Below are 24,835 nucleotides of genomic sequence, written 5' to 3' on the forward strand. Positions count from 1 at the left end.
AGAGGTGCCAAAATATGTGCTCCCCCTTCCCGCCCCATTTGGAAAATGTCAATGAAAAGAAAAATGATTGTTAAATTCCCAAGTTTTTGTTTAAAATTCCTCAAAGGCTTTGGTTTTCTGATTTAAAATTTTTAGGAAAGCAGGTACTCCTTCTGGAACTTTTCATTGACTTGAAAATCTAGCTTTTCCACTTAAACAAACAAACAAACAAAAGCTGATAGAATTTTTTTGACCAGCCATAATCATTAAATCACACTTCCATCTACATGCAGGAAACATAATTAGAACATGTTGAAGCTGATGATGTTAGCATGCCCCTTATATAGTAATGAGGGGGAATTACCTCCTAAATTACAGTTGCCAGGGTCAGCTTTATGTGCTAGACAAAAACCAAACACACAGTTTTCCAGTTTGCGGAAGTTCTTACCTTTCTGCACAAAGGAAACTAATGCTAGAAGAAGTCATTCCACCTGGCATCACGGGGTTAATAGAAAAACGTGGTCTGTGGAGTGCAGTCTTTTTAAAGCAGGGGTCCGGTAATCTGGACAATATTGTCTTCCCAGCTTGGCTGCTTTGTAACGTTGGGCAAACATTTAACTTCTCTGTGCCTCATGTTGCCTACTTATAAAATGCGGGAGCAAAATACTGTTCACAAGATTTGCTGTGAGGATTGATAAATCTTTGAAAAGTGTTTTGAGATAATCAGATGGAAGGAACAAGTGCAAAGAATGGTCATTACTAATATCTGTGGTTCAGCTTTCCATTACTAATGTGGAGGCTCAATTTTGAAAATTACAACCTGGATCTCAAGCTGGACATTTTTATATAACCTCCTGAGGTCCCTTCCAACCCTGATATTCGATGATTCTATGATATGCTGTTACAGCAAGCTTGTCTGTGCAGTGCTGAAAATCCAGACCAAAATATTAAGACACATTTATAACAGATATATGATCAGCGTTGCATGGGGCTGTGTTGTTTTCCCATGAAAAAACGACTGTATTCAAAACTTTCTAAAGACATAAGTAATCATACTGGCTATTTGCTCTTTTTCAGTTCAGTCATTACTGCAGAACAGGATTTAGGATGTGTTCAGTCATTCTAGTGTATTTTGTCCTTTCTGCACAAATGTAACTCTTATTCATATTACTTAACATTTGTACATCAAAGGGAGAATCAGCCCACAGGTTGTATTTGAACAGTTCCATAAATCATACATCATACGCTGCACAGACATTTGTATGGCTTCCCTCTTTTGAATAAAGAAAAGGAGTACTTGTAGCACCTTAGAGACTAACAAATTTATTTGAGCATAAGCTTTCGTGAGCTACAGTTCACTTCAGTGGGTGCATCAGATGAAGTGAGCTGTAGCTCACAAAAGCTTATGCTCAAATAAATTTGTTAGTGTCTAAGGTGCCACAAGTACTCCTTTTCTTTTTGCGGATACAGACTAACACGGCTGCTACTCTGAAACCTCTTTTGAATGAGATCCAAAATGAAGATGAGATGCAATCCCTTGTGCTCATTAAAAATTCCATGGTAATTATGAAGGCAAATGGCCAATTAGACATCTAATAACCTGCCATTGTCATAAATGTTGCTTACCAATACAGTATACTGTATCACTGTATAATTCTTTACTTATAGAAGAATGAGTCAAACCTAACTTCTTTAGACAGACACTTTCCCCCTCTCCTTGATAAAATAGAGTAGTATTTTTTCAGGTAACTATGGATTGCATGTTAAAAATTAAGACTGTATGTTACAAAGTATCATGTTAGGAACTAATAAACAGGAATAGAGCATGCTTTAAACAGAGATTGTAGCAGATGCAGATATATATTCCATATACATTCTCACAGAAATGCACATTAAATAAAATACAGCAGAAGTAATAATCTAGTACTTACATTGACTTTCATCTTGTCTTTTCTCTATTATTCCATTACCTAAATGAGAACAATACACTCTCCCCTTCTCAAAGTGAAGTTCTTCAGCTCAGTCTGAAGTACGGTAAGGTTTGGCTAGAAGCCTGGGTATTAGACTTTCAGCCTACACCTCCCAGTGCTGGACTTGCTGTGAACCCTGCCGAGGGTGAAGTGAACAGCCACTGGGAATGAATGGAACTAATTACAGAGTAAATTCTCTCTAACGTTACATGGCCTGCAGCTATGTTCATGCAAAAGAAGGAATGGCACTCGGTCAAGCCTCCAGGAAGAAAAGGCAGAAACCAAAATAGGAATTCTGATATTGTCACGTGGACACTGTGGTGAAGCTAAGACAGAGTGATTTGAGTGCATTTTGGGGCTTTTTCCCAAGGTAGTATCAGTTCTTCTTCCTCCTCAATTTGTATTTAAAAATACTTTGATTTTGAATTTTTCAAGTTCAGGTCACTAGAAATGTCATGGCTCAGCAAAACCTTTACAGCTATATAAATCACTGCAGAAAAACCACATATTTTAAAGGCAGAGAATCTGAGAGACCAACGCTGAACAGTTCATGGTTAACATCTTCTGTTTTGTACAATTTTCAAAGGTTCCTTTATACAGAAATGATCTTGCCTCCATTCTGTTCCTTCCTCTTTCTACAATAAATATGCTCACTCTCTCTCCCCAAAACACTTTTATAATGAAAAACTGTGCCCATGTCTTGCAGGTGGCAACAGTTGGATTTTTGTATTTTTTTCTCTAAATTTTAACCTTTTCCTCTTGGAGTTGACTTGGTAATGCAGAAGCATCCAACCAACCTTTCTAGTCATGCAAAATATCTGGTACAATGAAGCTCACTTGCAACAAATTCTGATCCTTTTCATGTGACAGGCATTGGTATTATCAGTTGTGAACGTGCAAGAAGAGAATTCAGCCTAGAGAAATTGCACAAATGTACCACTACAGACCATAGAATTTTTAAAAATATATTTTAGAAACAACAATGCAATCTGTTGCCACAGAGCTGCTCTAAAGGTGGCATAATTGACCACAGGAAAACAATGCCAACTTCAATAGCATAGAGCATGCATAAGGCCTACACTACTCCACAGCTCCCTCCTATACTAGAGGGTCAGGGGATGTAATTTAGAGAAAGAGAGCATGGCTGCAGATTCTATAATGCACATCTGACTCCTGTTCCCCAAAGCCCTTGGCAAGTACTGTAAGTTAGGCTATTCTAACTTGCTGCTGGTGGCTGGCTGGCACATAGCCAGCCCAGGCTCCCGATAGCTTAAAATCCTTGCACAATGCACAGCAGAGCTTGCAAGGTTGCTGTGGTTGCACGGTGAGAGCATGCAACTAAAATTCTAAGCACTAGGTGTTCTCCTCTGCAAGCTTGATCACTTACTTGAAAGTATGCAATTAAAAAAAGTATGCGCATGTACTGAGCATTTGTTAATGAGACAAATTTAAGAGTAAGCTTAAGTGTGTCTGACAGGAGCTTAGCTATGTGCATCTTTTTGTTCTCACTTCATGCTGCTGCTAGAGAGGATCAACTTGGCAACCACCCACCAGAACTCATTACTATAGGATGGGCCCCTGTGCACATGCTGTCTCCCTGCCCAACACTTTTTACTTTGTGCATATGCACATAGGATGCTGCACCTGCACGCTGTACAATCAGCCCTCTATTCATATCCAAAAAAATTAACAAGATGTCCATAGAGCATGCGAATGCACTGGATTCCGTTACAGAAGCAGTTTGTCCTGCAAAGGTGTTGGGGGGGGGGCGCAAAAGTTGCTCATGATTAGCTGTGGCAGTAACACTCATAGACCCTGGAGCTGGGGGCAGAGGAGGTACCCAGGCCATGGCCCTACCACTCTTTGGTCACAATACCACTCACTCACATTTGGAAGGGGTGGATGTAGGGGTTCATGGGCAAGGGAAGTGTCAGGAAGCTGATGAGGAAGGGGGCTAAGAGAAGAAGAGGAGGGTCAGAGAGAGATGCAAATCTACCCCCCCTCCCCAACCCCCCACATTTAAACGGTGCTCAGGAGTCCATGTTAACACTACTATTTAGTTCTTTCATCATAATGGGAATTTCTGCACAGCCACAGCTGACAGCCACTGTGCTCCAGCTATAACAGGACTCAATTTTTGCCCACCTATCTTGCCAAAGTGTTGCTATCACAGAGTAAACTATAAAATATGATGTAAGGCCATTAAAATGACATTGCCCCAGAGCTGCTGGGATAATAGGAACCAATAGGTCATTTAGCATGTTGCATCAGAAACTTGAATGGTTTCCTGACTTCTTACCATAGATTCATCTCCATGAGATGTGTGTATTTGTAGAAGGGCAGTGCTCAAATTTACAAGTCAACTTGATATTGCTAAATTCAATCAGCCACTGCTAAACCATTTTGATTTCTGTGACCAAAATATCATACCTGGAAATTTGCTAAATTGATAATAAAAGCGTTAGGAGCCAAAGAGAGGGTAGTAAGAGAACTTTTTAAAATACAAGTTTCAAAACATAAATGGGTCAAGTTTCCTTCTCAGTAATAGAGAGGAATATGTGTCCCATTGTCTTCTGATGGACTTAACATGGAATAAGAGAGGTCAATTTTTTCAAACAGACCGTGACAGAAAACTGAACACAGTAAATGTTCCACGTAACTCCCATAAGGTGCTTTTCCTTACATTTCTGGTATCGAACTCCAACTCCCCCCCCAATCATATTTACATGATCAAGGTCATGAACATCACACTGGGAGCCAAGAACTCCAGCATTCTCTTTGACCCTGACACACACTGAGACTTTTTGCAAGTTATTTATATTGCAGTTGGGCCCACATTTTGCTAGGTAGAGTACAAACACATAGACAAGTTCTCTACCCTGAAAAGCTTATAAATGGATTTTGAAGTCTAATAACCCCCCGTAATTTAACTTATTTTTTATCCTGCCTGTAAAATAGGGAACTAACTTATCTACCTTCAAATGTGTTGTGTGGAGTGTTTAGTTAATAATATTACATTATTATACTATCAAAGAGCTTTACAAAGCATTATGACATGGTAATAAGAGAGGTGGTACCTTCAAGATAGAAGCTGGGCCTTGCTTAATTTTTGTCAGTATAATTAATGCTTATAAAATCTCTTAGGTTTCCTTTTACTCAGGAGTTCCATCCAAGGAGAATTTCTTCAGACACCAATGACACTGCCGCAGCCAGGTCTCCAACAGCAGAAATACAGGCAAACATGTGGTACTTCAGCATCCAAACCAAGAACTCCCTTTCCACAATTAGTCGGTAGAGATATAAAACATGTATGATACTACAAGAGTTATTCTGAACTAAAATATATATATATATATACGTCAAATCACACTTACTTCAGCTCCTAATATTTTAAGTCATTAAATTCTGTTCTCATAAACCATCAACCTACCTTTGCAGATGTGTTGATTCTGCTATTTTTATCCATAGCTGTCACCAAGCAGCAGTGCCACTCTGAATATTATAAATAATCACTGTATAACCAGTGTTATACAGAGCTCAGTTTTGCAAAGTCACAATGTGTCAGGAACTATTTCGCAAGAAAAAAAAAAGTCTGACAAGTATTGTCCTGAAAGCATTTAGCTATACAAAAGGTTTCCCATAAAAGTCAATTTCTGTGACAGCAGACAAGATTAAAAAAAACAAAAAACCCTAACAGCGTCTACAACTGAGAATAACTGTTTAAAAAGTGGAATTTTCCTTGATCTGTCTGTCACAGACTTGTTGCAAAAAACCACAGATACAAAAAACCCACCCTTCTGCTTTGCTACATGTTCCTGTAGTTCCTAATTTAGAAGCTTGATGGAAGAACAGTTTACTACAAGTGTTTGCATAGCACTTTAATGAAATAACTGACTGCCACAATCCTATGAATTCAGGATTTCTATCCAACATTTTCCATATCTTGCAAAATTTTGTCACATTTATTACAAAACATTTATTATAACTTTCTGTTGTAATAGCCTGTAAGCTCTATGGGGTAGGGAATTTGTGTTCTTACATACCTACAAGGCACCAACCATACTACCATATGTGTTGTAAGGTACATTTTGTATGAAAAACACTGAAAAATTTAAGCAACTTTGACTCATATCAGAAGACAAATTGATCTGGTCTCCTGTGATGATTCCTCTACGTTTTAAGAGGAAGAGTGGTGGACTACGACTCTCCCATCTAATTTACTCTCATCTGCTATCCAGCCACCTGGATTTGTCTAACCCTTCGGGATGGTGTCAACTAGGTGCAGAATCCGCACATAAAAAGTGTTGAGTGTTTTCAATGCTTGAAAAGTATCGGTTGAACTAAACAAGCTGAACAGAAATTTTCAGAAATCTTAGGAAAGTACAGTTACTTAAACCGTGCTTCGTTTTGTGTTGTCCACATGGATTCTACTTTTGGTATGCATGTGCCGTGTGAAAATGAGATTGAATTCATTTGGCCAGCAGTCTATATTTGGGCCACACCTGTGCCCTAGATACTCTGCATTCCTCCCCCCACAGGGGCCCAACTGTTCCTCAGTTCCCTTTACTAATACAAAATCCCACTGCTGTAAGACTCTGTAGATGCAGGAAAGGAAGGTGAGCCCCAGAATTCATGTGGACAACACTTCCTGAAGAACCAGTTACTGTAAGACAACCATTTTGTGCCCCTTCCCCAGTGACTGTAATGTCCATATGGATTCCATTCTTGGTGGCTAACAAACAGTCATCTATTTAAACAATGACTGCAGGACTAAACGGGCATCCAATCTGGAAGATTCTGCCAAAGAGTAGGGACTTGTAAAACTAGGTTGAGCCCCACATTGCTGTTAACAGATTTTTGAGACAGACATTTTTTGAACAGGCTACCTAAGCTCTAGCGCAGGGGTCTCAAAGTCACATCCTGTGGGACATCTGCGGCCTGAGAACCTCCCACACTGTGGCCTGCAGACGAGAGACGCGTGCAGACAAGCTGCTGGCAATGTCTGCTGCAGGAGCCTCCCCCCCCATCTCCCATCGGCTGGGAGAGAGGGACAGAGATACTATCACCAGGCGGAATCAACATCATTAGTTGCCAGGTAAAAACAGCCATGGAGGCAGTGTTGCTTTTTCCCCCACAATGAATATAAACAAGTCAAAATACCGAACTCAACTATCTGATCCCCACCTTGCTGCAATCCTGAAGGTTTCAACTGCTGTCACTGAGACCAAACATCAACAAACTGACACAACTGAAGCGTTGCCAGGTGTCTGGCAAACACTAAAAACTCTCTGGAAGGTGAAGAGTTGTATAAAGTTATATGACAGTTTTATTATTTCTAACAAATTCAAAATAAATGTTTTCTTTTCTGAACACCATCTTCAGTGACATTATTGGCCCACTGGGAGGATTTGAGGATTGGCCCTGGCCCTAAGGTAAATTGAGTTTGAGACCCGTTCTAGTGGAATGAGCTCTAACTCTAACTTAGAATACGTTCTGATGTAGTCAGAATTTCACTTAGAAAAATCTGATAATTCCCATTTCTCAACCCTGCAAAGGCCCCAAATGGTCAAGTTTGGCTTCAAAATTAAGTGCAAGCCAGATCTCTAAAGGGAAGTACAAAATGTCTCCCAAAAACTGCTGTGTAGCTCTTAGCATGTAAGCTTTTACATAAGGGCTTACCTACATTTACAATGCTGTAGCAGCACAGCTACAGCGCTTAGTGGAGACACTACCTATGCCGACAGGAGAGTAATCATCAGTGGTCTGAATGGTTTTGTCCCAATAAGGCAATGAGAGTCTTACTACATTACATTTGTGAAGTTTGACTTCCCCTGGGGTTGAATGAGATTTTGGACAAAATTGGGAGCTGAATGAACTAGAATACTGAAACAAATATGGGCAGGAACTTGAGTGACCCTATTCTTACAAAATGCCATATAATGAGGAGCTGATGTAGGGCCCCAAATCTTTCCTACTCTTTCAGCTGAGGTAATGCTTATTGAAGAGGCAATCTTCATTGGTTGGTGGTTTAGGGGAGACCTATCAACCCTGTCAGAATGAAAGGGGACAGTCCTCAACCTTGAGAAAAACATGAATCAGGGCCCTAAGGAATCTTGCCACTTTATGGCAGGAAAAAAACATGGCAGTAGAAAGGCTGGTGGTGTGCAGATACTACTACTAAACAGACTGTCATAGAGCTGATAGAAAGTCCATCTTATTCTCCTAGCCCTGAACCAGTCTGCTGATTTAGTAGGTAGAACTAAAGCACTCAGTGGGGTCATTACTGGCTTCTGGACCGTAAAAGATTAGCTTATGATTAGAGATGTGTAACGATCGTGTCTTGACTTGTTAGGAGTCAGATGACAATATGGACTTCGGGAGGCTAGGAGCCTAGAGTGGACTAGCTGTCTGTACACACCTTGTTGGTAGCTTATTAATGTGTTGATCTAGTCTTCTTTGAAATTGAACCAGATCAAAGCATATTAACGACTGTTAACGTATTCATTAGCAGGATGCAGTTGGTCTATGGCATGTGATATTGTGTGCATGTGTACAGATTCACACTTCAATATGCCACGAACAAGTTCACATATACAAAGCCCTGAGTGATAAGAGACTACCTAAAATCAAAGACCAAATGCATGCTATACAAATTACACACTACCCGACATTTGTAGTCAGGTCCTGGTCCTGTTGGGTTCAGGTCAGCTTGCAAGCCTCTATTTGCTTCAAGCTTACAGCAGTTAGTTAAGAGAAATTCAAATGAATGTCAGCCACCAGATTTCAAGTTGGAGCTTTAATATCAGAACTAAAATATCATTCATTGAATTCATCTAAACCATTTAAAAACAGATGTTCAAATTCTTATGGCACAAAATTCTAGCTCAGAGCTGGACATCCACTGGGACAATTTTTTTTTTTATTTTTTTAAAAAATGAATAAAAAAGGTACAAAACCAGAGCTTTCACTGTACAGTGCATGAATCAGAACCGAAATACAACTTAAAGCTTCTTTAAAATATCTGGTCAAGTACTGCTGAGAATGTGTATAATCCATTCTTTTTTAAAAAAAAAGAACTTTAATAGGTTTGCACAAATGTAATGGAGAAATTCTATACACATTGAGCAAGATTCACTTAAATTACTAACATTTTGAAAATTTAGACATGCAAGAGCAAGTTTAAAACTATCCCTGCAGGAAAGAAGGATTTGTTGTATTCAAGGATAACGGTTGAGACTACTTACACAATTGATGCCATACAGACCAATAAGGTCTGTGAGTGAGGGAAAACTCAGTACTTTCATCTTTTCCCACCATGTTTGACAAAGTTAAATACAGACATAGCATTGCTCTTATTTAGGCATCTGTTGGCAGTACACTTAATATACGATGGTATAATTAATCTAGGTAAATCACTGTTTTATGAAACAAACAAACAGTCTTTAGTCTGTGGTTGACCTTCGGTACCAAAATCGAGCTCTGTAGTCATCACTGCATGTCATGAAACCAGGATTGGTAGGAGAATGAACAATACACCGGACAATGCTGTTATGCCCCAATGACAGAAGATTTCGCCGTTCTGCAGTTCTTGAGTCCCAGCAGCAGAGACTTATGGTCCTTTCATCAGGAAGTAACACATAGTCCTCTGTGTGGTTAAAGACTGCCTGTGTTCTGTGTACTTGTCGTCCACTCAAACCAGCTCCTGTAATAGCAGGGATATGATACTCATTAAAGGTGCAAGTAAAACATGTAACCTAGAGTAGCCTTGCTTAGGGAGCAGACTGTCAAAAGTACAAGGAGTCTCTCTTTTAGATATTACTTGCTAAGGACCATCAACAAGGGCCAGCTTTGTGTTCACCCATTAACATTTAGAAGGGTTCTTCGACAAAACTGTGCTCTAACATTTATCCTCCCACCCTCACTGCAGAAAGGCTATTTGCTAAAACCTCAGTAGCACTAAGGGAAGCAGCAATAGTCACAGGCCTGAAGAATGACAATTACAATAGAGAAAATGCCCTTGCAAATTGTGCGCTCATATATATAAAAATAAATATAAAGCAACACACACATGCACACCTCTGTGTAATGTAATAAAACGATTAGTATTAGATGCTGAACACAGCTCAGATTTGAGAATCAGATCACTAAAGCTCAAAACTTGCTGAAACTAATACTGGACCATCAGAAGCCAGAGGACGGCAGAAAGAACTGTGAAACGAAGGCACACTTCATACTATTTTTTAAAATCTTTCTGGGCAGTTACATCACACTTCAAATCCTGACTTAAGGAATAAGAGATGAGTTTGGGAATAAGGAGGAAACTATTTATGATGAATATTTAGCATGGCGGGCAATTTCTACTCTAGAGTATTTTTAACAGGGATGCTGAACTTCTCGTGATCTGTCCAAGCTTACACAGCACCTACCCACTCTTTCCCTGACTCAAAATCAAAATTATTCCCTCATGTGCAGAACCATTAAATTCAGATGCTCAATGAAAGTGTATGCTTATTTATAGAGGAAATTCATTATGTTACATCTCCCTATGTAGTACCTATGCAAAACTCCTATCAGTATTTGCGTTAGTCTAAATATGTTTTTGATAATAAAATTTTATAAATTCATTTTTCCACACTTAAAAATATGTCAGTACAATCACAAGTGACTTTCAAAGAGGTTTTTTTACAGAAGGTGGTGGGGGGGTGAGGGTGAGGGAGGCGGTAGGGGTGAGAGATAAATGGCACTGGGTACAATAATTTGCCAGATTTCAGCCTCTATATAGGAAAGTTCAAAGAGGTGTTTGGAAATAAAAGGGTTTGTTTGTGTGTGTTTAATTTTTTTTTAAATATGCAATTCCACATAGTTTTTGAAGGACGAACCCTCACATTATGGTGGTATTGAATAGAACAATCTTGAAGAAAAATCTATATACAATAAAAAAAAAGTTTACTTGTGAAAGAATTCCATACTACTCTAAGTATTCACACACCATTTCATAGAAGTATAGAGAATACTTAAGACCTTCCTTCCTAACTGAATCAGTCAACCAAATCAAAAGACCTTCATAGAACATAGGGCATGAGCACAATGCTCCAAGAACACTTCTCTCTCCAGTAGTATTGGAAAGAAACTTAGTAGGTAGCAATTGGTAACTAAAATTGGAAAGAGCACAGCTAATAGAGGGAAGTGCAAGTTCTCATTAAACAGATATCTATAAATATATAAACCATTATCTAGCTAGCCCATTGCTCCCACTGTAGAAGTTTAGCATTAACTTTCTTATAAAAATAAGATGTTTCACATATAACTATGGCATATACAGACTAGACTGGATTAAATAAGAGAAACAATCTATCTATCAAGTAAAGTGGCTGCACTTTACAAACATTTTGTGGTTGTTTATGGAGGCTTTGCTGCACCCTGCTGGTTAAAAATATTACCAGTTTATACTTTGAGCAACAAGATCACTGTTAAATTACACTGAGCTCTTTTGCAGATTGAATCAAAGAGCAAGTTTCTGGTTTTGGCAGATTAAGCTGCCCTAATGTCTCTGGAATCGATTTCACAGTAACAAAATCTCCTGTGGAGGTTAGGGAAGACTGAAAGGAGCCACCAGTCAGCAACGTCTTGCTAAAAATATGTCTTGATATGTCTACTTTTGTTTTCCTTTCTGGAGTACCCCAAGGAAGTTGTATGATGATGATGCTTTCCCTTAACAGACAGCTAATAGCCAGCAAACCAGACAGCAGAATAGTAATACATCATCTGAACAAATGAAGTAATGATAAAAAGCTATCCAAATCCACTTATATTAGTGTAAGATAGTGACCAACACCTAAAGAAAGTCAAGAATGGAATGAAGTGACATATCTGTTATCTGTGACCAAGAATAGAAAGAAAAAAAAAAGTGGGGAATCCTAGAATTTCATCTTCACAGAAGAAAACTTCCAATTAACTTTAGAGGTTACTATTCAACCGCACAAGGCTATCATGATCTTATGAGTAAATTCTGAAAAACCCTTTCACATACTTAACTGAGCACATCAGTCACTGGACTAAGCACTTAAAAATTGTGTACTGCATCCAATATCATTCCTATCACTAGCTGATTACCACATGAACAATTTTTGCTACATACCTGTGTATTTGACCAGCGTTCGACCTGTGGATATCTCCCATAGTTTAGCTACAGAATCTTTTCCACTTGACAGGATGTACTTTGAATTTTTGGAAAAGATGGCAGAACAGACTTCAGCCCCATCATGTGCTTTCTCAAAAGTAGTGATACATCGATTTGAAACACCATCCCATAATTTGATGCATCCATCCTTGCTTCCTGTCACATACATGTTAGCACTTGAATTATAGTTTACTGAACATATAGCATCGGTGTGTTGATCTTGAGGGTTGCAAGACACAAAACACTGGAATGTATTGATATCATAAAGACGTAAGGTAGGGTGCTGGGTACCAACAAGTATGAAGTCGCCAGAAGGATGAAAAGAGATGGAGCGCAACATTTCTGCTTCCTGTGTGATGAGAAATATATAAATCAATGTTAATATAAAGAACCTATTTGCAGAGAAAAAATCCTGGTGGATTCACAAGTCTGAAGTTCTATGATATTTTCATATTTTTTTAAAAAAAGTAAGTTCAATTCTTAATTAGTATAGGGTTTAGGGCATGATACAAATTGGAGAACACCATTCCCCTCTCCACTATATCGCAGTAACAAATTTAGATAGATCAAGATTATATTTGAAGGGGTTCTCACAACAAAGTTTTTGTTGGCCTCAAGAGTGCAGACGCCAACTCTATACATGTCCAAATCATTGTCATTTATTTATGAAGGTTTTTTTGCAGACTCAAATATTAAAAATAACGTACAGTTGTCTCTATTCTTTACTGGACCTAAACAGAATAGAAACACAAATAAGGTGCTTTGCACATTCTTGTCTTTTTTCTTGTTGTTTCTTTTGCTTTTTGGGATTATTAAAAGGACTTGCTAGAGAGCAAGTCGGCTGTGAAAAGTGCTAACAAACATCACTTTTCACAGCAGACTTCCCAGGTTTGCCGGGACTGAGTGACATACTAAGCCCTGGATGGGAAAGTGGGTAGGGAGAGGGATGATGAGCTCAGGGACAGAGCCCACCACCACGCGGCCAGGGAACAGAGCTTTAAGCCCCATGGCTGGAGCCCAACAACACTGCCCCCTGGGGAAGGTGAGAAACTCTCTGGCTGCCCGCTCCTCCATTTTTTGTCTCCAGAAGCGGACAGGGCCCAACCACTACTGATGGCCTCGGAGGAGGGGCTGATGCTTTGCGCCCCCCATGACTGCCCAAAACGCTGTGGCTGCAAGGAAAGCCCCTAGTGGCCGCATTTGAGAAACACTGCTCTAAGTCCTATATCAATTTTCAAAGCCAATTCATGGGGTAAGGGGGAGAGAGGAACCAAATTTTCCCCTCAACAAACCAAAAAACCATAGAACTTCAATACTATTCATAATGGAAATGCCAGAAGCACCACTCCTAACAGTTTCAGGTTTCCCCAGTGGCACATATAGAGAGGAGAGTGGACATTTTATGTACCTAATTTGTATGCATAATCACCACAAGAGTATCTGCAAATTGGATAATAGCATACTCCTGTGTATCTAGCTATTTCTGCATGCAGACACAAATTAGCTAAATTGCTATCATGGTAGTTGTAGTCCTCAGACTTTTGTGTGTGTGTGTGTGTGTGTGTGTGTGTGTGTGTGTAAAAAAAAAAAAAAAAAAAAAGACTATAACCTGGATATACTTGAAGGCTCTTTTGGCAGAAGGTTTTGAATAGTCAAACAATTTAAGCGTATAGTCCCTTGAACCAGATGCCAGGATCTGTTCTGTTGGATGGAAAGCTAAACATGTAACCTCATCCACGTGATCATATAGAGTCCGAATAACAGGATGATTTTCCATGTTCTGCTGTGCTGTCTCATTCATCATGACCTACAGAAAACATTTAAAACAAGTCAATGGAGAGTATTTTCTTCTGACAAAGAACGAACCATACACCACTATCCAACTCGTGTTATTACTCTGGGGTATTTAAAAGAAAGATACAAAAAACATGTGGGATTTCCTGGTAGAAGAGAAAAAGGGAGTTTAAAACATGCATCAAAGCCTGCCTAATCTTCAAAGCAAAGATTGTATTTTTTGATGAAAATCTACGCATATACTTAAAGTGATAATAACTATCTCAAAGTTCTTTGCAAATATTGGTCATTAACATCCCTATGATAAGCATACAATATCCTTCTTTTACAGAGAAGCAAACAAAACTGACAGAGGTTAGTGATTTGCCCAAGGTCAAAATGGAGTCAACAGCAGAAAAAAATAAAACTCAGTGGTCCCGAGTGTTAGCCCCTTGCTCTAACTCACAATACTACTAAAACAAACGTTGCACTTATTGTGTTCCTGGCAACATTCTTAAGACTGTGCACTGCCACTAGTTGTATGCAGATTCCAAACAAGGTACTTTTCCTTAAGTATGCTATCAGAGGCAGAACAAATGCTATAAAATGGATGTAGCATTTTTATCATTCACTGACTGATCATGTGATACTTTACCTCGATGGGCATAGCACTTTTTGCCAACATTCTCTCTGTATCAAGAATTTTTATTGAGGCATCAGCAGATCCTGTAGCTATTAACTGCCCATCTCTGCTATATGTAGCTACGCGACATGGTCCTTTATGAGATGTGACGTAACAGGTCTCATATTCAGAAGCCTCGGGGGACATAGTCTGGACATCTGCATCAAATTCCAAGTCAATCCCTGTTCCTGGAGCTACTGTATCTGAGCGTCCAATTGCATACTGAACTGCACTGTCATCATTCTCCATCCCTGAAGAACGAGAGATTAAATATATTTACTTTCGCCACAAAAAGGTTGATGAAGTCTTCATAAATATACTAGTAACTGCTTAGAACAGCCATGATTTTATCTACAGCCAACTTTCACAGGAAACAGTAATGCTTGCATAGAATTTTTTTTAAAAAGGACAGAAATTTACAGAACTTTTTCCTTTGCAGCTCAATAAAGAATACCCAAGAAACAAGATTATGGCTACCATAATCACCACAATGAAGCAGTGCCACTAAAGGTCCTGGTCCATGTCTAGAGCTCCTAGGTACTACAATAATTCAAATAAGAATAATGAGAACCATTATTCCTCCATACACTCGTATCTCATATTTAACACCTTCTTCTCTTAGTGGAAGTTGCAGCTTAAGCAGGTACAAGCTCAACATTTTAACCACATCATTAACTCTAGTCTGAACAGAGGTAAATGGTGTCCCTCGTCTAGGCCATCTAACTCTGTTCAGAGTAGTGCTGGATGACATGGTGTTGAAAATGCTTGCTGTTACCATCAGTAGTGAATCAGAGATACTAATTTTCCTAGTTTAGACAGATCTAAAGCTTACTATATTTATGCTCTCAGAGATGTGTGAAACACTATTTCAATTTGCTATGCACCCTGCTATAACATTATTCAAGTAGATTTTCAAAAAGATCATGATGAAAGATAGCTATATTAAGACCTCAATTGCCTTAACACTAAAATATGCGTAAAGTTAAATGCTGCATTTCAGAGCTCCTTGTAGTTACTGTCATTAGTTTTGTCTGAGCCAAAGAAAAAGCTAGTCGACATGCTGAGATTGAAATAAAGACGTTCTACAAAATAAGGTAAGAAGGCAGTTTGATCCTTTGTTGTGATTTCCTAGCCCTTGAGGACTGTTAAAGCTTACAATGCTTTAAATAGTCATTAAATAATTGTACTCATTTGGTAGTTAATTTTGCAGCACAGTTTTTTGCCAGTATAAACGTTTTCTCCCCAGTATAAAATTATTTCTGCTCCATGGAAAAATTACGAGTACTTTCAGGAAACAGGATACTTTTAGTCTCTGTCACTTTAACAGTAAAGTGCCTCCAACACTAATACTGCAATAAACACAAACAAACCAGACTAGTGACAGATCTAAGTTTACTTTGAAGCTAAGCTACCACACTGGGACACAATACTTTTTGGTGTTAGCAGATTTCACTAACTATTCCATTAGTATTCTTTTGCCTAACTCAATTACAAGACTTTCCACAATATTTTGTTGATATCTGTTGGTGAATAAATTACCCTACCACACATTATTATTATTTATATTCCAGTAGCATACAGAAGCCCCAACCGAGCGTGAGGCCCTGTGGTGCATGCTAAGAGGCACTACACACATTAAGAGAGTCCATCATAGCAAGAGTCAGTTCCTATCCCAAAGGCCTTACCATGTAAATATAAGAGAAACAAAAGGGTTGAGAAAACACAGATGTACAGAGTGGTGAAGTGACTTGCCCAAAGTCACAAAGCAGAGACTAAAACCCAGGTCTGAGTTCAAGTCCAGCATCCTAGCCACTGAACCACACTGCTTCAATTACACCTGATTAGAAAGTAAACAACATTTAAACAGAGGGTTCCTATTAAGTTCCATCCTCCAATACATAGTGCATTTACCTGCTTAAAAAAGAAATACGTTTAGACTTTCCACCAGCACCCAGACATTTGTCAGACAATTAAAAAAACTGAATTCTGATCTGACAAGTAATACCAGTGTCAGTAACAAACCTATTACTATATACCCTGAACAACATGGGACCTACCTGCCTCCTTCCCCTCCCTCCCCCCAACATGAAACAGTCCCTGTGACATATGGCAACTGAGCTGAAACCTCATAAAAGAGAGAGAGAGAGGGAGTGACTGACAGGGCATCCTCTGTGAGGGACATGGAACTCTAAAACCCATTTCCTTTCCAGATCTGTAACAGTCCACATTTATTTGCCTTCAGGACAAATGCAAGGCCCACCATTTCTCCTGTCTGCGAGGAGACTGGTCTTGAGTAGGTCTGCTAGTGTTGATGTGTGATTTGGTGGGTCAGTTAGAAATAATAGTTATAATAGGAACTATTAATTGATTTTATCTAGGAGATCTAACGGCCCTATTTATTCCATGTACTTTTAGAAGACTGTCAGGGATCCAGGGCATTGGATGGGCACTATTATAATTTGAAAAAAAGTACAAATAAGTAAATCCTAGAAAAGATTTATTGAAAGACTTGTATTTTGTTATCTAAGCATAAATATGACAACTGTACAGCAACATTAGGAGTTATCGTTGTATAAGTTAATGAGAAAATTTACTTTTAGATTGCATTGAGTCCACTACAGAATCACAGAGATGTAGGGCCGGAAGGGACCTCTAGAGGTCATCAAATCCAGCCCCTGTGCTGAGCCAGGACCTACATACCTGAAATTCATCAAAAAAGTCTGCAATTCCTAGTTTACGTACATGAATCCTGCATTACAGTTTACCTAGTTTAATCAGATGCAGCAGTTGTTCAGATGGTGCGCAGACTGATTGCGGTTTTATCTCATTTATCAGGCCATTGGCAATGTTTATGTATCCATCATACAGCAATTGACTAATAATCAGTTTGTAAAGTTGCTGACGATCTTTCAAGCTTACTTTTGTTCTATACATTGTGAGCAAGGAATGCCTTGCGGGTGCCTGAAACAAGAGAAAAAAATACTTACAAAATAGTTACATTGCAATGGTGTAATCTTTCATACAGAACTTATCCCTAACACCTTTCAGCATTAAATAGTAATGTTATAGTGACAAATTAAAAAGGTATTGTATACGTAAAAGAAAGACTTTCAGCTAAGATTCAAAATAGATGGACAAATGAGAAGAGATGATAGAAAGCTGTTACACACACTAGCAACTACAGAGGAGACAGACCACCAGTTACCAGCACTCAGACTGTGATTGAGGACTGCTACAAAAGTGAGAGAAGAGCAACACTGGCTAGCAACATTTGCCTCCTGACAGTAACCTTTCTTTAATTCAATCAAGCAGGTGTGAGGAAATGGGTACACAGTTGTAAAGGACAAGGTTACACACAATTTGTAGGGAAGCCAAGAGGCAAAACAAAACGTGTATTGTAGGGTTTTCAGTGAAGCCACCAGCTGAAAAACCATAACCTCCCTGCACCCAACACACCTCCCCTCCCCCAATCCACCCATTTCCAGCCCCAAAGAACAATCGATTGTTATAAACGGGGAGGGGTGAAAGCAAACTCAGGGGTGGGGGGAGAAACTGTCTGGAAGGAGAGTGAACTGCCAGCGTTTCCTTGGGACCGCGGGCTAGAGGAAACGGCCTTCGGCAAGCAAGCAGAGCTGTAAGCCGCTCAGCTCAGCAGGGCATGTAGGAAAGGAGTTGTTCACACCGCCCCGGCACCTACCAGCCCGTCTTTCTGCCTCCCTTGCTCTCCCCCTAAAATGGCGACTGGAGCCCTGAGAACATCGATAGATGCCGGAGGCGGCGGCGGCTAAGTGTATCCCAATCACTCCCCAGTGCAATGTGCAGCTTTGCGCTACTGAGCATGCTCGTGGACAGAACATGCTCACGCACATCTGCTCCTGAAGCCGGCCTGCGGCCCTAACCAGGATTATACAACGTCCCGCTGTTCCCGCAGCCGCGTTACAAGGGGACAGGGGACAAAATCGGAGAGGTGGGATCGAACCTGCAGTGCAGGGACCCAGACTGCACGCCCAAGAAAATCATGCAGCTAGTAGAGGCAGGCGAAGGAGAGGGGCCAAATCAGGGGCCGGGGTTAAGAGCCTCTGCCAGACAACGGGAGAAGAAGGGGGAAACTAGACACAGTGTTTACCAGAATTGGGGCGAACTGTCTGTGGGGGTTGCAAAAATAACCTGTGCGTGGCAGGAAGACTATTGTTTACACTGCTTAGCAAAGGGGTATCTCACCGTCCGCTTTCCAGGGCTGTTTTTAAAGGCATAGTGCATCTCAATGCCTAGAAAAGGCACCTCTTCCTTATCTGAAACGATGTATTGAGCAGCTAAAGACTGAATACAGTGAAACACAAACAGCTTTCCTATACATGCTTTTAGTATTTTAACGAATTCCTTTTCTGTTTATATGTCTGCGTAAAGCCTCAGAGCAGTTCACTAATTTGTCCTATCTACTGTTCCAATCCCTGAATTAGATTCCATTTCTTGTATTCCACTGTCAATGCTATTTCCTGCCTATTTACTTTTTAAAATTTTATTTTTATTACTCTTACTCTTCATTTACATTAACATTGTGCAAAAAGATGCCATTACATTATTTAATTTATATTTTAATAGCAAGCAATTGAAAATATTAATAATTGCTAGAGGTTAACAATCACATCTCACATTGTTTCTAGTAGAACACTTCATATGTTTTTACTGTGATTTTGCAGTTTGCAATTTTTAATTTTTATTTGCACAAGTTTTGTTTTGTTTTTTTAAAATCAAATGACTTTAAGGCTGACATCCTGGGCTGGCATAAAAACTTCTTTAATTTCCCTTTCCTTTCTTTGATTGGCTTGAAATTGTGCCTCCTGGGCCCTGATCTAAATTTGGGGGCTATGAGATACAGTACCTGCTCCTCCTCCTCCTCCACCTCCCCTCCTTTCTTAATATTCATATGTTCTGGTAGTGAATGTTTGATCACAGATAGAGATCAAACCAGGTCTGAGAGATCACCACACCAGGGTCTCAAACGTTTGAGAGCCACCTCAATGGAGTGTATGGTATCACACACTATCCTTTTGGGAGAAATCAAATTACGTTATTCGCCAAAAACTAATTCTCCTGTTAGGAGCACCACTTTTAAGTGCGTGATGGCATGCCGCATGGATTATACTGAGCCTGCACAGAGAAAGAAGGTAGCTGGAAACTATCACATGCCTTGAATGGCTCAAGGAGGGACTGTTATGATCACCAAACCTAAACCACGGCCTGGTGACAAATCCAGCCCAGGACAGAAATCTGAAATAAAAGCAGGAGGTACAGTTTGCTCCAATCTGCCTCTGTCAAGGGGAGTTTTTATTTTGTGGAAACGTAATCCAAGTACAGCAGAATATTCTGAAAGTGCTGAAACTTTTTTAAAAAGAGGAAAAAAGTTACACATGCAACTGGGGTGGAAGAGTAGGTGGGAACAGGGTGGTGGTCTTAGAGCAAGGGAGGAGGATAAATGGGACTGGGTGGGAAGGAGAGGGATTGAGAGGGTTAGGTGACGGGGAGGGACACGGAGTTATCGGGGGCTGGTAGAATAGGAAGACAGGGCACCTCTCCTTTCCCACATACATGCCACAATCTAGAGCAGGGGTTCTCAAACTGGGGGTCAGGACCCCAAAGGGGGTTGCAAGGTTATTACATGGGGGGTCGTGAGCTGTCAGCCTCCACCCCAAACCCTGCTTTGCCTCCAGCATTTATTACAGGGTTAAATATATTAAAAAGTGGTTTTAATTTATAAGGACAAGCGCACTCAGAGGCTTGCTATGTGAAAGAGGTCACCAGCACGAAAGTTTGAGAAACACTGATATAGAGGGCCCCAGTCCATCTAGAGAGGTGTGAACACCCCCGTGCAATATGTGGTGTCCTGCCTTCCTGGGAGTCTGAGCCCCCCCAGTGGTGTGTCTGGCCCCTTTGTCTATATCAGGATCTTAGGAGTCCCTGCCCATTTATGGTGGTTAGGGCCCTCCCATACATGCCCCCCTCATGTGAGCCAAGTTCTGGAAGGGATTTGTTTGTGTAGGGTGGGAAGGAGTGTCTCACCCTATCTCCCTACACCTCATGTGAGTTAGGAGATGATTTTTTAGATATTTATATTAGTAGTTAACATGCTGTGTTAGTGGGATGCTATTTTCAATAAATGTGATGTAACAACAAGATCAGATTAATTTCCTGATAGCTAAAGATAAAAACAGAAACAGCACATATTTGTGCTCAACCTTTTTAATAGTGGACACTGAATTGGTAGGAATTGAGCATGTGACTCTTTCACTCAGCTTGGGCTCAAAACACTAATATTTAGCATGAGTATGAAGGGGTTATCAGTGGCACAGTAATAGCAAATATAGCCCAAGACTCTGGCAGGTGGTATATGCATACCTTAATATGAAACCGTACACATGCGCATATACTGATTCCAAGCATTCATTAAATAAAGAAGTAAACCATTACTAAACACAGAGTGACTTTATGAAAGCATGAAATCCAATTATGAAGTCAGCTATTGGCTATTCATTTTAAAGTTTAGATTCTTCCTCCACTGAGAAACTGAAAAAAATTTACTAAGTGACTCTGGAAAACAGAAATTGTGGAACACAAGATACTAGTGGTTGGGCACACTGTTAGACCGCCCATCCTAAAAGTGGTTAATGTCAAATTCTGACTACTTCTTAGTTATGATAAGTTTTCTATTTTAAAAATGCAGAAGAATGTAGAACTAATGTGGAAACCACACAAAATATTCTATGTATATACAGGAGAAAAATATCATTTCTCTTAATGGAAAAAATCAGGTATAGCTTTGTTATATATTCCTACTGAAGTCAGAGTACGTGGGAAGGTAAATAGGAAGAGTAGAATGTCATAATAGTTATTTTAATAAATGTACTAAAATGTGTCACAAATTTGGTACTTTAATGAGAGAAACTGGATTCTCTGTATGAATATTGTGTTTAATTAGTGAAAAATAAAAAATGGTTGAAACCGAAAGAGCACTGAAATACAGTAGGATACAAGTTATATCTACAAACTAATAGTTTAAGAGAAATAGATGAGGGTATCAAATATTTAGATATGACTCCCGGACCCAAAAAGGAAAATATCTGCAAATCATTAATGTAATTCTTGAAATAACTGACATTTATTAATAAATCTATTTCTATTTATAGTTTCCATAATTAGGAAATCATTTGATTAAATTATATTGATTTTGCAGAGAGCACAAAAGTCTACTGCTGCAACCCTGTCATATGCAAGAAGGAAAACAATCTGCCTAACGGTAAGAAACACTAAAGTGTATTAGAAGCACATGCCATATGTTTGAGCAGGTAAGTAAACAGAATAGGACAGTTCATTGCACAAAAACAGAAGTTATGGCTCAGTATCTAGGCAGTTACATATAACGCAGATGGAATAACCTGGATAAGGATCAGGATTGTGGTAATAATTCTAAATTAATAAAAACTTCAGCCGATACATAACTAGAAAGTTAAAAGTCACAGCAGAAGTTCAATAAATATTTTACAATTTTGAGTTAACTGAAATTATATTTTGCACAATTAGGGTCATCATTTTTTCCATCTTTTTTCCCCCAAAGGCACAGTGCGACTCCTGCAAGAAGTGGGCACATGTGCTCTGCCTTCCACAGGGAACCAATGAAAACATCCTGAGCAGTAAAAAGGAAGAGTGTACAAACTTTGTGCAATTATAATTGTGATGTTTACAAAATGTGTCTACTGTATAATTTTTTAAAGATAAATATTTTGGTTTTCTTGCAATTATACAATCAAAATACAAATGAGTAATAGAGAAGTTTACTTTTAATGTACACTTAGCTAGTCACAAAAATAAGTGCTAATTCTGTTTCTAAAAATAAGTTTAGATACTTTTTAAAATGTTGACATGTAAAGTAAGCGATTATTGTTTGCCAATAGCAAATTATGATAGATGGGGCACTGCCATCACAATTGGTTAACTCTATTCTTCCCATACCCTGGTAAAGGGGCAGCACATTGTGATGGGGAGTTCTCCCCCTCAGTCACAATATGCCACTTTGGACCAAGAGACAGGGAAGCATGGAGAAAGCAAATCGTGACAGTGCAACAACAGAATACCTAGATGTCAGTAAGGGCTATAAGCAGCCAATTGTGCTAGGAACATGGGGAGTACATGCTAAACAACCAAGGGTTCACTACCATGAGCTGGGTGACCCCGCGCATGCACACCACAAAAGCATGAGCCTGGGAGCATGTACAGATCCTTGGCAAACGCCTACTTTTTGTGGGGAGGAAAGGGGACTATAGGGTGGGACTAGGAGTATGGAAAGGCAGGTTCTATTCCTGGTCTGGAAGCACAGGGAGTTCTAATGATAACAGCAATCTACTCCAGCAGAGCACAATTCATTTATTTCCAGCTCTAGCAGAAATAAGACCCAATGGTTAGCTCAGAGCATGGTAAACTGATGAATGATAAAAAGGCTAGAGATCAATGGCAGTATTCACTGGGAGGGACCGGGAAAAGCGTTAGGAATTGAGCAGCCTAATAGGATCTGTAGTTGAAATTCAGAACTCCTGGTTTCAATTCCTTTGATGGAGTGAGAACAGTGGGATTTTAGGAGACTGGGGATTGGGACTGCTGGGTTCTACATCCCAAGCCTCGCTGGAAGCAAATGGAGCTGAAAGTCACCAGGCCTCACTGCTGGATGCTGCAGCCCTCTGGGAGAAAAAAGAAAAGGAGTACTTGTGGCACCTTAGAGACTAACAAATTCATTAGAGCATAAGCTTTCGTGAGCTACAGCTCACTTCATCGGATGCATTTCATTATTATGCTCTAATAAATGTGTTAGTCTCTAAGGTGCCACAAGTTGCACACTCAGACAAGGCACTTCAGGGTGCCTCAGCAGCAGTGCTGAAGGCCTGTCCCAAGAGAACAGCTCCCCCCCCACCCCCCCCGAAACGGCCCTACTCACCTCAGCCTCAAGGAAAGGCAGCCGCAGTGGCCGTGGCTCAGGAGCGGGGGAGACCACGTTACTCAGCCCCCGTGGAAGCGGACGTCTATCACACGCTGAAGGAACACGACGGCCTGACATCCTCCTCACACCTGTCCTCGCTGCCATCTATCACGCGTCACCGCCACGCAGCCCCACACGCCGAGACCACTTCCACACTCGTCCCCACGAGCACGGTGGCAACGGGAGTCGCCGTCTAGCTCACGCCTTCGAAGGCCTCAAGCCGTCCTCACGCCGGGCCCGGCGGCCACACAATCACACACACAATGGCCCTTCACGGTTAGGCTGGACGGCCCAGGCCCTACGGGAGCCAGCACGCGACACGCCCGGCTGCTAGTGCAACAGAACTGCCCAGTGTCCCCTTCCCGCGCGTCGTCGAGCGCCCCAAGCCCCGCTGGTGCGACACGCTGGCCCCGCGCTCGACCGCCCGCTGTCCGAGGGCCCTGTCACTGACCACACGTCACCGCTGCTGCGACACGCCGGCCAGGGTCCCCCTCACGTTGGTGCTCGAGAGCCACGGCCGCGGAACACACGTCACCGACTCGCGAGGCAAGAGCCCAGCCACCCGCTCTCCGCCTGAAGCTAGGGACGAGCACCTTCTAAGGCAACCCCCTAAAGTCCTTCCCGTCCCCACCCCCCAGGCTCTGTGCGCACTCTCTGCGCCAGATCTTAATGGCCGGCTGTGAGGAACAAGATCGCCTGTTGATTGGCCTCTCTTCCACGGCGCCGCCCGCCGATTGGTTCCTAACTCTTCCTCCGGTTGCCGAGCCAGCCTCTGAACCTCACGGGCACGACTCGGGCGCATGCGTGACCGCTACCCGCCGCGCCCTGCCGCCTCTAGCGTCGCGTTAACGCCGCAACGTGCGTACTTTACGCATCGGCTCCCTCTTGTTTCCTCCCTACGCTAACTTTTGTAGAGGGACGCGCCAGTTAGGGACTTTCCTCTCCTCTGCGTGGTCGGTCTTTCCTTACGCAAAATCGCGTAACTCCAGGCCCCCCACCTATGGCAACGCAGTTATCATAAGCGGATTTGGGCTTGTGATTTTCCCCAACTAGGATTTATTGGGGGGGGGCGGGGCGCGGCGGCTTTTAAAATGGTCGCTTCCAACTGACTCTCAGCCAGAAGCGACAACCATTTTAAAAGAAGCCCCACCCCCCCCCCCTCGGCGTGAGCGTGATCTCGCAAGCACGTCGCACCCCCGCCTTCCCCTTAGGTTTGCCAAAAATGG

General features: G+C 41.0%; 2 protein-coding genes across 6 annotated transcripts in view; both read right to left on the reverse strand.

The window, feature by feature from the left end:
* CASS4 (Cas scaffold protein family member 4) overlaps positions 1 to 5,706 on the reverse strand; it is a 30,426-nt gene extending 24,720 nt beyond the window's left edge. Inside the window, exon 1 of one of the 5 annotated variants that reach the window (XM_043495472.1) lies at positions 5,380 to 5,706. In XM_043495472.1, coding sequence (XP_043351407.1) covers positions 5,380 to 5,415 — 36 coding nt within the window. In that variant the 5' untranslated portion in view covers positions 5,416 to 5,706. Of the gene's footprint in view, positions 1 to 427; positions 1,316 to 1,910; positions 3,681 to 5,379 lie in introns of those variants that run through there. The other 4 variants (XM_038370483.2, XM_043495473.1, XM_038370484.2 and 1 more) reach the window with 4 other exon arrangements.
* A 3,020-nt stretch (positions 5,707 to 8,726) lies between these two features.
* CSTF1 (cleavage stimulation factor subunit 1) lies at positions 8,727 to 24,802 on the reverse strand. Its single transcript, XM_038369251.2, has 6 exons — positions 23,568 to 24,802; positions 17,350 to 17,545; positions 14,558 to 14,835; positions 13,739 to 13,936; positions 12,088 to 12,478; positions 8,727 to 9,651 (listed from the first exon to the last, which is right to left on the reverse strand). Exons 1-6 carry the CDS (start codon positions 23,712 to 23,714, stop codon positions 9,392 to 9,394), a joined length of 1,470 nt encoding a protein of 489 aa, XP_038225179.1. The 5' UTR covers positions 23,715 to 24,802; the 3' UTR covers positions 8,727 to 9,391.
* Positions 24,803 to 24,835: the final 33 nt, after the last annotated feature.

The sequence above is a fragment of the Dermochelys coriacea genome, chromosome 13 (assembly GCF_009764565.3).
Source record: "Dermochelys coriacea isolate rDerCor1 chromosome 13, rDerCor1.pri.v4, whole genome shotgun sequence".
NCBI lineage: Eukaryota > Metazoa > Chordata > Testudines > Dermochelyidae > Dermochelys > Dermochelys coriacea.

Bases quoted from the DNA above. Each gene is read 5' to 3' on its own strand.
- CSTF1 (XM_038369251.2), bottom strand. From the start codon at position 23,714: ATGGCAGCGAGGACAGGTGTGAGGAGGATGTCAGGCCGTCGTGTTCCT. The intron at 17,546-23,567 runs GTGAGTAGGGCC...CTCTTGTTTCAG, and splicing joins TGCCTTTCCTTGAGGCTGAG to GCACCCGCAAGGCATTCCTT. The intron at 14,836-17,349 runs GTAAACTGTAAT...CTCGTTCTTCAG, and splicing joins GCTGCATCTGATTAAACTAG to GGATGGAGAATGATGACAGT.